Source organism: Rutilus rutilus (genome assembly GCF_951802725.1).
Source record: "Rutilus rutilus genome assembly, chromosome: 16".
In the NCBI taxonomy this organism is placed as follows: Eukaryota; Metazoa; Chordata; class Actinopteri; order Cypriniformes; family Leuciscidae; genus Rutilus; species Rutilus rutilus.
This window is the reverse complement of record NC_140224.1, coordinates 30,469,679-30,483,926: the sequence shown is the minus strand read 5'-3', so window position 1 is coordinate 30,483,926 and position 14,248 is coordinate 30,469,679. Positions and strand designations below refer to the sequence as shown.

The 14,248-nt window shown below is 35.5% G+C and overlaps 1 protein-coding gene across 1 annotated transcript in view; it reads right to left on the bottom strand.

The window, feature by feature from the left end:
* The window catches only part of cox10 (cytochrome c oxidase assembly factor heme A:farnesyltransferase COX10), a 41,958-nt gene extending 29,302 nt beyond the window's left edge, over window positions 1-12,656 (bottom strand). The window contains exons 1-4 of the mRNA XM_084434577.1: window positions 12,499-12,656; window positions 11,703-11,845; window positions 11,132-11,420; window positions 10,584-10,708 (exon numbers count right to left, since the gene is read on the bottom strand). Coding sequence (XP_084290703.1) covers window positions 10,584-10,708; window positions 11,132-11,420; window positions 11,703-11,845; window positions 12,499-12,553 — 612 coding nt within the window. The 5' untranslated portion in view covers window positions 12,554-12,656. The remainder of the gene's footprint in view (window positions 1-10,583; window positions 10,709-11,131; window positions 11,421-11,702; window positions 11,846-12,498) is intronic.
* Window positions 12,657-14,248: the final 1,592 nt, after the last annotated feature.

The window sequence follows — 14,248 nt, the reverse complement described above, 5'->3', positions numbered from 1 at the left end:
CTATGAACGCATGTTTAAATGTTTTTGAGATGATTAACATCATTGCAAAAAGGTCAAAAATATAAGCTACTGTGATGGGATGGGGCTATTAAGATGATTAAATAATCATGTATAATTGCACTCAGGTTTCATTCTGCTCACATCTTCAACTTCAACAAAGAGATGAGATCATTAGCTGTACAGTGTCAGAATAACTCTTAACCCTCCTGACGAGTTTCATGTTTCTGTTGTCAGTATAAGTACAAACTACACTACTTTCGGGTACAAATTAATCATCATACCTATAATAGATGAAAAAAAAAAACAGACAATTAAATTGTTAAATCAAAACTATTTGTAAGCCTTAAAAAGTAAATCAAATACTTATATACTAACCACTTCAAATACATATATGGCTATTTTCATGGCAAGATTGATGTAGTTTAAAAGAAACAAATAGCGCAAATAACAACTCAATTATAACATCATTGTAACAGACATTATATAAGATTTTTCAGTTCAATATTTGATAAATAATTTAGGATTGTTCCTGGTGAACATTTTTGAAAACATCCATTAGAGAACTTTCTTAATAAAAACGTTGCATTTAAAGCAGTAAATTCCAACAAAATATGTTGAGGAGTCTGACAAAAATTATATGTTGGGGTACATCAATTAAAATACATATAATTTATGGAATAAAACTTAAAAATATAAGAACAATATATTATTATTATTATTATTAAAAGGTAATTTCATAATTCATACATGTATAATAAAACATAATAATTGATAATAATAATAATTTAAAACTGTATTATTAATATTATTATTTTAAGAAACGTGTGGACCTGAACCTAAGTCTTTGCAATTACACAGGGTTTATTAAGACTGTCTAGTTGTTTAGTCTTTCAAACAACACACCCACTAGTTGACGATAATGGGTAGTTTTGCACATACCTAAAAGAAGACAGGCAACAAAAGCGAGGTGAGGCATAGAGAAGGGGGTCAGGGAATTAGATGTGTTTTTCTTCGGCTTGTCAGACGCTGTTGATGCTCTAGTGTGCATGCCATCCTCTGACGACCCACCGCACACTCAACGGGGGATATGACACAAAACCACCCCTCAAATACCAGGACAGGATTTACAAAAACAACACTGAGTTGACACCTCACAAAAAAAAAGGTGGTGGGAAAAATGTGACTGTGTCCTCGTTGGTCAGAGGCTGCACAAAAAGTATTTTCTTTGCTGTGGCCCCTTCACCCGACTGCCGATTTTTAACCTTTACCTTGGGAAAAAAAGCCTCTTTTAACTCAATTATCAAATCAAGTGGAATTCAGGGTAAAGTTTTCATAGCAATCAACAGAACACCCATGAAGCACTATTTAGGCTGACCCCAAAGCTACATCATCACAATAGCAGATTAAGAGGGTGCTGGGTTAACACAAGTAAAATGTATCATGGTTTTCACTAAAAAATATTAAGAAGCACTTAACACGTTTGATAATAATTAAATGATAATAATTACAAAATAATTCCTGAGTAGGAAATCAGAATTTTAGAATGATTTATGAAGGATGATGTGGCATAAATATTTAGCTTTGCCATAAGAGGAATAAATTACTTTTATACTTAAAACTTATTTTTAAACATTAAAGGTATAGTGGAGGATCTTTCCGAATTTTAGATAAGACCCGCCCTCTCCACTTTTTGAATAAGTTTGATTGATTCACCTGAATGATTGACAATTAGGAGGACCAATAGTATAGGTGATCCACCCGGAAGTAAAAAATCCTCCATTATACCTTTAAAATAAAACAATATTTTAAATTTCAATAACATTTCTCAATACAAATTTTTGATTAAATAAATGTAAGCTTGGAAAGCATGAGATTTAACGCCTAGTTTTGGGCGCTTGAGAGCATTTTGGCAGTGTAGCGTTTTTTTCAGGTGAGACACTTTGCTTGCTATGATCCGGAATATCCACGCAAGTGTTCCTAGTATCTCATTTCACAGATAGTTTGTTTCTGTATTGTTTCTATATAAAAATGTCGATACAATGTAAAGTATTTGCTCTGGCTCTTGTTTAAAATGATTTTGTTCCGTTATTATACAAGATGTGGCGGTATTTGGTATTTGTCCCGCCCCTCCTCCACTGTGATTGGACGGTTGTGTAAAAAGTGACAGTGATGAGCGCTGCGTTTTTCCCAAAGTTGAACATTCTTTAACTCTCGGCGACCAGTAAAAAAAATGGCAAGTGCTCAGCGCTTCAGCCTGAAATAGACGCTCAGCACCTTGTTATGCTCATGGCGTTTTAAAAACGCGGCGCTCCCATTGAACATAATTCGAAAAATACGCTAGCCGCGGAAAAAAACCTCTTTGGTGGACACACAGCCTAAAGAGAGATGACTGACAAGACGATGGATTTGGTGCGCAACAGATCCTGATTGTCATTGACAAAAACTAGGCCTTGTAAAATGTGTCAGTACCGCCGCTCCCTAAACACAAGAGTACGCATGATCGCGACCATACCTAGTGTATATGTAAATATAATGGAAATGACAACCTGTTTGTCCAACCATTGAAGGACAGGGGATGCATCTCAGAAAAATAAAAACACTTCTAACATTTTCTTCCTATTTATTATTGAAAGGTCTAAATCCAAAATCACAAAAGACGTAACTGTATGTGAAATATAAAGATACAACTGAACATTGTGTCCCTTGGCAGAATGCAGTATCAACTTTGGATGGCCATTGTTAGGGGATTCTGGGTTTTTACAGCATTCCTGACAGTTTCCAAACAAGGTTACATTGAAATAAGAAACCACAAAATTGCAATGTAACTTCAGGAAATACTCCAAGGAACCAAAGGCTAAAAGCTACATCCACTCATTCCCAAGCCTGTCTTTCTCGTCTCAAAGTAAATCTCATCATGGCCACAAGTAAACACAAACAGAGACGAACTCGACTGGCTCCTCCTGAGATACCAAAAATCAGCTGCTTGGTGTTTGATGTTCAATCCACAGACAGCAGAGCTTAACGGGATACACCTTAACTTTGATTTGTTTGTCGTATGTTTAGTGGACTCTACAAACTTGAAAAGGATCATCTTTGATCACAGCAAACCGCACGGGGGTGGCAGGGATGTTTTATAATGGGGGGAAAAAAAACTGGCACCACATCTAAGGATGTCATTCTTCTTTTATTTTCCTCTCTGGAGTTATAAAAACCAAAAGGATGAGTTACGAGCGGGGATCAGTTACCGCCAGGTATGGGTGTGCCCAAGACTTGTCACATTACACAAGATGAGTCAGGACTAGGAGAATAAGATCATAGAGTTCCTACAATGACCACATGATTTGTGGCGTTCCAACAGTTGCTTGGTTTTACTACGAAACAACAAAAGAAGCTCATCTTCACAAAAGCCACCGAGAAAGAACAGCATTCATCGCATAGACGGCACTCTAAATAAATGCAATAAAATCAGAATGACTTTCATTAGCCAAGTGTAATGCAAAACTGTATAGGATACACACCAGGAATTCGTCTTTGTACAAGCTGCTAGAAGATATGATGACAATCACGTCACAGTTTCTGCATGCACACAGAGCTCTAAGACTGCTTAGAATGATCTAAGAGTGCTTGAGGCTTCAGGAACAAAGAGACAGACTGTATACTCTATCACTTATTCTGTTGCACTGTGTTTGAACAGCGTAAACAAATCTGCCACCAGGTACCCAGTGTAATTTACATCCAAAACTTGCTATTTAACACACACCTACAAATAAAACAATACACTTTGCATTATGTTTATTTCTAGTGGGAGATGACTGAATCCAATGCAACTCCAACATGACATTTTACCAGTGTTTTCTCTGGGATTAAAACCTAGGACCTTGGTGTCACTGGTGCAGGGTTTCAGCAGGGTCTGATTTACAGTATTTTGGGTGGTATAACCCAATGAATGTGTCAGCTAGTAAAGGTGTTGCTAAACTAGACTGCTTTAAACTATTTATATGCAAAGGTAACAATGAAACGTGGAATAATGTGAAAATACAAAGTGAGATGCATCAAAGTAAAGACAAGAACGTTATTATGTTATTATGAATTATTGTGTACAATGGAAAGTGGAGCTTGTTTGTGTACAGTTGGCAAACAAAACCTGCAACATTGTATCAACCCAGAATTCAAATGACTTAGTCTATTTTAGTGCCCTTTTTGAAGAAAAAAAAAAGAGTCATCCAATCAGAATTCAGTCTAAATTTTAGAATTACGGTTTTGAATCTTTCATTTTTAACTTTGGTTCTGTGTTATTATAATATAATTACAGTATATTATCATATTAGCGTGATGAAGTGATATATGATTTTGGTCAGACCGACCACCTTTTACAGGCTACTATGATGGCAACTAAATTATGATGGCATGTGCACATCAGTGGATGCGAAACCAAACGACAGCTTTGAGTAGGAGGCGAGACAGAGGGGCCAAACGGTCTCTTTCCATACTGTAACGTGTGGAGTGAAGACTCCGTGCAGATGCCAACCGCTTGCCACAAGAAAGCCTGCTCCACAGCCTATGGATTAAATGTCCTCTGAAGCCCCAGAAAGCCTATTAGTCTCAGACTGAACCTTCAGAAACACTTGCGGAACTCACAAGGCCATCTAGAAAGCAAGAGACCCCAGCAAACCAAAGTATGCATCAGAAATACCCACGTTCCACCTAAATTAAAAAACTAACATCTGATACCTGTGTTCCAACATGCTTTTTGGCATATAAAAGCACACATGATTGATGGACCTGTTCTAAGTACTCCATCCCTCCTCACTGTTCCTGCTCAATTAGAACTTCAAAGACGGCACATCAAACGCAACAAATTTACAGAGCGCCCATCTGTCCGCCTTCACTCGTGCCGTATTCGCCCATTACCTCAGCCTCTTCAGCCTCTTGGACCTTGTACCAGTTTCACTGTTAAACACGCTTAAAGACCAGGTGAGCCATGCGCAAAAACGTATAATTGACCTAATCAACCTTTTCCCCATCTTTATAACATCAAAAATGACTTGGAGAATGAGTTGGCTTCTTCGCTGTAAGATTTCTTTAAACCTTTCATGCCTATCCAAGGTTTCCCCCCATGTTTTTTTAACTCATCTATGAATTGCTAGTTTAGCATCAATTCAGATGTGCAGTCTGTTATTCAGCATGCTAATCAGCAGGGTTCTGACACCTTTTAATCAATGAACTATTAAAACTTGAACATTCATGATTATTTGATGAGGATTTATTTCATTTACTTCATTTTCTTTATGCAAAATTATTTTTATTTTTTTTAAACTTGCATAAAATATAAATATACACAACAGGTCAAAAGTTTGGAGTCAGCATTTTTTTTAAAGAATATTTTATTCAGCAAAAATACGTTCATTTAAGACTTTTACATTATAACAAAAAAATCTGTACAATTTTTTTATTTTTTTTATTCCTAAAACAATGTTTTTCCACCAAAAATAAAATATTACGTTTCCAACATTAATAACAACAAAAGTTTCTTGAGCTATAACTCTGCATATCAGAATGATTTCTAAAGAATCATGTAATCGTGTGACACTTAAAACTGGAGTTATTGCTGCTGAATATTGAGCTTTGCCATCACATGAATAAAATATATTTTAAAATAGAAAATAGTTACTTTAAATTGTAATAATATATCACAATATTACTGTTTGATCAAAAAAAGTAGGCTTGGTGAGACAGTTTGGTTTTTCTTTTTTATGCCAACCCTTTTGAGACTAACGTTACCTTTTGAGAAACATTGTCAACTAAACAAACACCTATGCGATGTAGACAGATCACAGAAAAAGGTTAGCAATCAGACATTAAACAACTGGCCTATGAAGAAACCCAATGGTTGATGGTATTCATGTCCAACCTGAGGTTTCTGAATCTGCACCATAGTCCACAGGTATGACAGGCCACCAGCATGTGACCTCACAATGAGGTCAAGCTAATCTAACAATGTGGTAATGAGTAAACACACAGCAGAGATGTTGCCACTAAAGAGTTAAAAGGGCCAAGTGTAGGATCTTCCTGTAAAAAATAGGTGGAGCCAGTGGTGTGATCGTGACCTTCTACAAATTACAGGCCACACCTGTGTTTTGGTCAAGGAGCTGCAGGTGTTGAAAGGGGTTGATGTAACAGCCTTCAATTTCACTAATACTCGTATAGTTGGGGTGTAAGAAAATATAGATACACTTGAATAGCGCAATATTATGTTTGACTTTACACAATAGATATAGATGCTTTATAGCCAGCAGGTTTTCAGTAATAAATATATAAAAAACAGTATCATGCAGTCATGGAGTGGACTATGCATTTTCTGTTATTAAATACTAATATTAAATATTAAATATATATTTAATATAAATATATATAAAATATATATATATATATACACAGTACAGGTCAAAAGCTTGGAAACATTAAGTTTTTTTATATTTTTGAAAGAAGTCTCTAATGCTTATCAAGGCTGCGTTTATTTGATCAAAAATACAGAAAAAAAACCCAGTAATATTGTGAAATATTATTACAACTTAAAATAATAGTTTTCTATTTGAATATACGTTAAAAAATTATTTATTCCTGTGATGCTAAGCTGAATTTTCAGCATCATTACTCCAGTCTTCAGTGTCACATGTGATATCCAGTCTATCACATGATCCTTTAGAAATCATTCTAATATTCTGATTTATTATGAGTGTTGGAAACAGTTCTGCTGCTTAATATATTTGATGAATAAAAGGTTAAAAAGAACTGCATTTATTCAAAATAAAAAAAATATTTTCTAATAATATAAATCTTCTTTACACTTTTTATCAATTTAACACATCCTTGCTGAACAAAAGTATTGATTTATTTCAAAAAAGAAAGACAAAAAATTACTGACCCCAAATTACTGACCAGTAGTGTATATTGTTGTTACAAAAGATTTATATTTTTAAAACATTTGCTTCTTTTTTTTTTTATGTTTTTTTTTTTTACTTTTTATTCATCAAAGTATCCTAAAAAAGTATCACAGGTTATGAAAAAATATTAAGCAGCAGAACTGTTTCCAACTTTGATAATGAATCATCATATTAGAATGATTTCTAAAGGATCATGTGATAGACTGGAGTAATGATCCTGCAAATTCAGCTTTGCATCACATGATCACAGAAATAAATGAGAATTTAAAGTATAATAAATTGAAAACCAATTATTTTAAATTGTAATAATATATCACAATATTACTCTTTTTTTCTGTATTTTTGATCAAATAAATGCAGGCTTGATGAGCAGAAGAAACTTCTTTCAAAAACATTAAAAATAGTAATGTTTCCAAACTTTTGACCTGTACTGTATATTTTCCCTTTACTTACATATCACAAAATAGTAATTAGTGATATGCAAATCCAGATATTGATTAAATTGAGTTTTTGCTCAGTTTTTATGCATATGGTGGTGTGTTCAATATGACAGTTCATCTAAAATTAGATCCTCTTCCTAAAAAAAAAAAAAACCAAGAAATATTGCAAAATATCACCTTTCTTACTGTAATAATCACAATATATCATATTGTAACCCCTGTATCTTGGCGATACACAGCCCTACTCTTGAGTCATGAAGAGCCTTACTGCACAGAACGTGCACTTCTTTGAGCAGAAAGCTGATTACGGATGGAGCAAACCAGAGCGCATACAACGTGCGTCTCACGCTCTGGGTTTCTTTTCATTCTAGCTCTGCAAATGCTTTCATCTGAAAAACATCAGAGCAACACAGCTAATCTTGCCTAATGTATTTTTTTTTTTTTTTTTTTTGATACACAGCAGGATTGGAATGCAAAAGACTCTACAATTGTCTCACTTAAGCACTGATTTCTTTTCTCTCTCTCTAAACGAACGACAAAGTGCAACTGTGAGAGCCCATATCAACTGTTTGTGTCCCATGTTTGTGTAACACACAATGAAACTCTGCTGGGCATTGCGGGACTCCCTGAAGTCAAGCCAACGCTGCAATGAGACTTCATCCATCTAGCCGTACACAAGCAAAACAATAGCAAAATCAACAGACCGCCAAGTAGGCAATTACTCTGGCTGGAATGCTCGTGCAGAGTTGAGGTTAAGTACCAAAACTAGCGGCTAATACATTTCTAACCATCTACAACAGGATTTATGTGGTCTGCCTTGGGCCTGCATTATCACATCTAGCCAAACTCCAACCATCACATTTTTAGATGTCACGTCTACTTTTGCAATTTATGGATAATAAACCAATATAAAAGCCACAATGCAAGTGCATTTATGCTACTGTAAATGTAAAACCCACTACTAGTAGTATATCTAGAGTACAGAGAAACAATTCTTCACAGTACACAGTCCAATTCAAGTCAGTAGGTTGATTTCAGAAATGACTGATCCACTTACAAAGCTGTCAGTACACTATGCAACTGAGTGAATCTCATGAAAACTGAACAGCAATAATTAATAATAAACACATTTTGTATATGTTTTCTACTATTAGGACCGATAAATGCAATAGAATGCACTGTAAGATCATTTTCAGCAAAACTAAGCAGATGTTACCTCCAAATTATCATTACTATAATGTGTCTGTTACAGTGTCTCAATATTTTTATTGATGATTCATTATGGCATTATTTTTGTATCTATTACAGTCAAATTTATTTTAACGTTTTAAATAAAACTAATAAAATGTGAGGGCAGTTCAACAATCACAACCAGGATGTATAATTGATTCAATTTTTATATATTTTAATTATTACTACTTATTAAAATAATGAGAAAACTGTTACAATAACGCAAATTGGTAAAATATGTTAAAGGGGTGATGAACTGAGAAAAAAAAAATTTCCTTGAGCTTTTGACATATAAGAGATCATCATACTATATTAATATCCTGTAAGTTTCAGAACTGAAAACTACCTTGTTAGTCCAATAAAAGCTTTTATAGACATCAGGCTCAGCAAACGACTCGTTTTTCAAAGTGGGGAACTATGACGTCAAAGAGGATAAAACACCGCCTCCACAAAAGAAGATCAACGCCTACTTCAACACGGCCTGTTTAGCCCCGCCCACCGATTCGCCCAAACATGCTAAATAACATAGGACATGATAATTGCTAAACCGGATCGAGCTACTTCCAAGCAATAAACATGCTGTTTACTAAATATTGTGCAGTGCCTGTTTGTGGAAGAAGACAGTTTGCTTAAGCTTCCTTAGGATTCCAGCATGGTTAAACTTTATTAAATCAGTCAATCACAATTTCCCGACACGGATCTGCCAGCAACATGTAAGTAACCATGTGTATTCTAATGCCTGATCTGCGATCAGTGATTTCTGTGTAATTATTCAAGTTCAGATATTTCTCTTAAAATTGTTCAATACTGTTTATGCATCAGTGACTAAACGATCAACTTCACATAATTTCTCGTAGTATTATGAAAATAATCTTTTTTAAACTGTTATTAAATTATACACAGAAAGTGATCAAAGAACGATCCCTTTCCAATCGCCCAAGCTGTCAATCAAAGCACAGTGCGAGCCGCGAGAGCTTATCTGGACACTTACCAAACTCGTGATGAAATAATGACACCGTTACACTACACAACGAAGCTCTTACTGTGTATTCACATCGTGTTTGCATTGTGATTTGGTGTAAGCATTTGTGAGAGTGCAAAAATTGCGTTGCAATGATAAGATCTTTATTCCCGCGATCAACAGACTGTCTGTCATCTGCTCAGTGCTCATCATGCTGCAACCTTTCATGTGATGGAATTTAAATATAATGCTTTAAACGATACTTTTCACGATTTGTTAATCTCGATAGCTGTAATAGTAAAAACGTAGTAAAAGTTTTCGAGAGAGTTCATGTAATACTAGCTATTTCATATGCAAGCATGTCAGCCAATCACAGCAGTGGGCGATTGCACTGCAGTCTCACAGCAGACACGCCCCTTAAAACAGAGCGTTCAAATCTGAGGCTGAAATCTGGCTTGGAAAAATGGCTTTTATTTATAAATTATGACAATTTTTGATGTAAAAATCATACTAACATTATAAGGGCACCCCAGGCAACATTATAAAATAATAAAACAATCCAGTTCATGACCCCTTTAATTGTTCTCAAATTAATTTTATGACACACAAAAAGAAATCTTAAGGGTCCTAATAGAAGATGATACTAATTTTTAGGCAAAACATATTTATTTTATTCCCTACAGATTTTAGAAGTGAAATGCTTTGTGAGATTGACCCTTAGCAGGTGTCAGTAATTCAAAAAATCTCCAAGTACATGGTGATTCATCATTCTGGCTTGATTAATTAATCACAGTATCCACACGTACCATGAATTTCAGATATAAAAGTACACAAGATCAGACATGCAAAGCTTTAAATACACACACACACACACACAATGAAATGGTCTATCACTTGCTAGCATATTCCAGCTGGATATCAGGTCGCTTGGCTTTATCTGTTGTGTTTGGTCCAGACACGTACTGCTGAGTGTGCAGTTATTTCATGAAAGTGCATGGGGTGACTGACCTGATTGATGGAATTGGCTGTACAGGAAGAGAGACCTGTTCCGACCGAAGCCATCAAAAAAGTGACAGGGTCAAAGGGCACTGGAGCCATAGCAAAGCCAGCAGCTGCCGTAGTAACCACAAGTGCTACAGGGGAGGAAAAGAAAGTGAGGTTACAAGATTTAGTTAAAATGGTTACTTGAGTTTCTACAACAAAAATAAAGCATATAAGTTGAATTCTCATCACTAATATAATATTATCATTTCAAAAAATGTGAACATTTTAAAGGATGAAAACTGATGAAGTACTTAATGGGCTAAGACTATTTTTTTTAACTGATTATATGATTAACCATAGAAAAGCAATTAAACGTAATAAAAAATAATCATTAGGCAAGTCAGCGGCAGCGCTGATTTTTTTTTTAAGATTAGAACTTTCCATGAAATTCAAGATCAGCAGTTTAGCTTTGATTGCTGCAAAAGGCAAATGTTCAATTAACAGCATGTATCTTATATTGCCATATGGCATACAATATATAATTAATAAAAAATATAAAAAAAATATTATACCTGTTAATTTAAGTTTGGAGAGCCGTGCGTAAATCCCTGGTAAATCACTGTATTCAACCCTCGACTCCTTCCACTGCCGAGCCTCCAAGCGGGCTGCTCTGGTCGCCTCCGGTTCATCCTGGATGTTCTTCGAGTCACATGGCGGCACCACAGTACCTGGCTCAGGCTTTAAGGCTGGGATCTGCTGAACCTGTCTGACCAACGAATCATCTCGATCCTCCAGTGCAGAGGCGACAGGCTCCTGCTTGGGGCTCGCTCTCTGGCAGACACCACCGATGCTCTTCACATACTGTGGGAAGAGGGAAGATACAGATAAATACACAATTTATATGAAAAACATGAATACACAAATTTGATAATTCTCAATTTCATCAGTTAATTCTGTTAAAACATGATCTGCAATAAATTTTAAATTAAAGTTAGCAATATTACAAAGAAAGAATGATTCTCCAGCAATGGTATTATGGAAATTTTTTATATAGAGTCTATAAATATATAATATTTGACCAGAATTGTCTTCGTCAGCGTATTTATGATTATGCGTACATAAAGGTAGCACTTCATAGCCTACCTGTCTCTTCAGAAAGCAGAGATGCTGGAACGTGAACCATTCTGCTTGATTCTTCCTGCAGAGCTGAATCAGACTCCTGGTACTCATGTGACTCCTAGATGCATTTGCAATGAGCTTCTTCTGCACATTGACACCTACCAAACCTTCAACAAGAGAAAATATAACTTCATAATATTAACCGTTATTTTAATGAATGCCTATACTAATGTATACTAATAACGTTGTAAGCTCTAACTGCATTTTTACCTTTATACAAATAAAACATAATAAAGTTAAGATATTTTTAAAACTAAGAAATGCTTTATCTTGATCAATCCAGTGGTCATGTATCTGACAGCCTTCCAGTGACGTCATGACAAACAACAAATGGCATCATCACATGAAATCACTCCTGCAGCACTCAGGACCCAATACAGCATTTCTTCATATAGAAACAGTTTATGGACAATATACAAATAAAGACTAATATATAAACACACACACACAACCACACTAGTATGTATAAACATTAAAATATCTCACATAATGGGCAATATAAGTCAAATGATGATTTGCCGCAAGCAAAATACACTGCATAGAGCAGACAAGTACTTATACATCAATGTCAGTGCATGTAATTAACGGAATTCCTTAAAAACCCGGTTCATATCATGTAAACTGTGTTGATATTTTAAGGTCATGCTGCTGCAGTAGCCTTTCAGTGGCTAGGCTAACCGGCTAGCATTCTTATAAAACGTCCCCCCGGAATTAACGAAAGATCACATATGATTCATTAACATATCATAGTTATTAATACCGCATGGAAGGCATTTCCAGACTCCCGTCAGTCTGCTACATGGTGTTTTGAACATGTTCTTCAGGCGAACGACCGGCTACCGCAAGAGTCCCCTTCACATCATGCAGCGCGCCATCTTGACCTCGCTTACGGAAGCAAGTGTTTCCTCTGACGTGTGTCCTGCTGTTGAAAAGCATGAGCAGATTGAGCACGCGCACGGAGCAGTGTTACAGTGTGTGAGTGTAGGCTACTACAGGGGCCGGTTTCACAAAGCTATTTTAGACCGGTCTATAGTGTTAGACAAGTCTAACATTTGCTCATAGACTAGTCTAATGTACGGTGACGCATTGCTGCCACATACTTTTTTTTTTTTTTTCTCAATTATGTCGTAATAACGAGATCTTTTTTTTATAACGAGATCTTATGTCGTTAAAACGACATCTTTTTCTCGTAATAACGAGATGTTATGTCGTTAAAACGACATATTTTCTTGGCCTTATGAGGACATGTGTAGTCATGTACAAAATATGCCTTTATCCACATAAAATTGATAGCCTATCACGCCTTTATCACACTAATCAGGCTAAATTAATAAATGAGGCCCTTTTTTAAAATATATTTTATATAGGCCTATACGTTTTTTTATATATAGAATATATTATATATAAGATTTATTTTTGTTAATAGGCTATATCTTCATAACCTAGAGATATAATTAAACAAAAAGTAGTCAAAACACATCTAACAGAACATAGCCTAAGTTGTTTATTTTTAACAACATTGTGTTCTTATTTTGTTTCATTAACGAAATGTCAATCTTCGTCTTTATAACAGAAGATACAATACAATACAAAAATCTTCAAGATACAGCCTACAATCTTCACATGTATAACGGATTGTCAGAGTATAGATTCTGTTCCCCCTATATTTCTGACACATGAGGTTCTAATATTTATCAAATTGATGCTGTTTAAGCTCCATCCACACACAGAGTAGAATAAGCATATTTTAAGCCGATACATCAACACCTCTCATCATTTTTTTTTTTTTTAGCTTTGGGCGACCCGAGTTCAAGTCCCGGTTCGTCAAACTTTCTTGATACTATACTGTCCTATCATAATAAACGGCAAAAAAATATATTCTTTAAACTGATGCAAGTTAAGCTCCATCCACACACAAAAATAAAATCAGCATTTTTTCAGCCATTACATCAACACCTCTCATAATGGGAGTGGGGGAACGGATTCCGACAGCTGTTTTTTTTGCCGTCGGATTCTGTTCCCCCCATATTTCTGACACACTGAGCTTCTAATATTTATCAAATTGATGCTGTTTAAGCTCCATCCACACACAGCATAGAATAAGCATATTTTAAGCCGATACATCAACATCTCTCATCATTGGGGTGGGGGAACGGATTTCGACAGCTGAACTATTTGCCGTTGGATTCTGTTCCCCCTATGTTTCTTACACAATAAGGTTCTAATATTTATCAAATTGCAATAAATTACTAGCCTCAATAGTCTAGTGGTCAGTGCCCTGACGATATTGTTTTTCTAGCTTTGGGCAACCTGAGTTCAAGTCCCGGTTCGTCAAAATTTCTTGATACTATACTGTCCTATCATAATAAAAGGCAAAAAAATATATTCTCTAAACTGATGCAAGTTAAGCTCCATCCTCACACAAAAATAAAAGCAGCATTTTTTAAGCCATTACATCAACACCTCTCATAATGGGAGTGGGGGAACGGATTCCGACAGCTGTTTTTTTT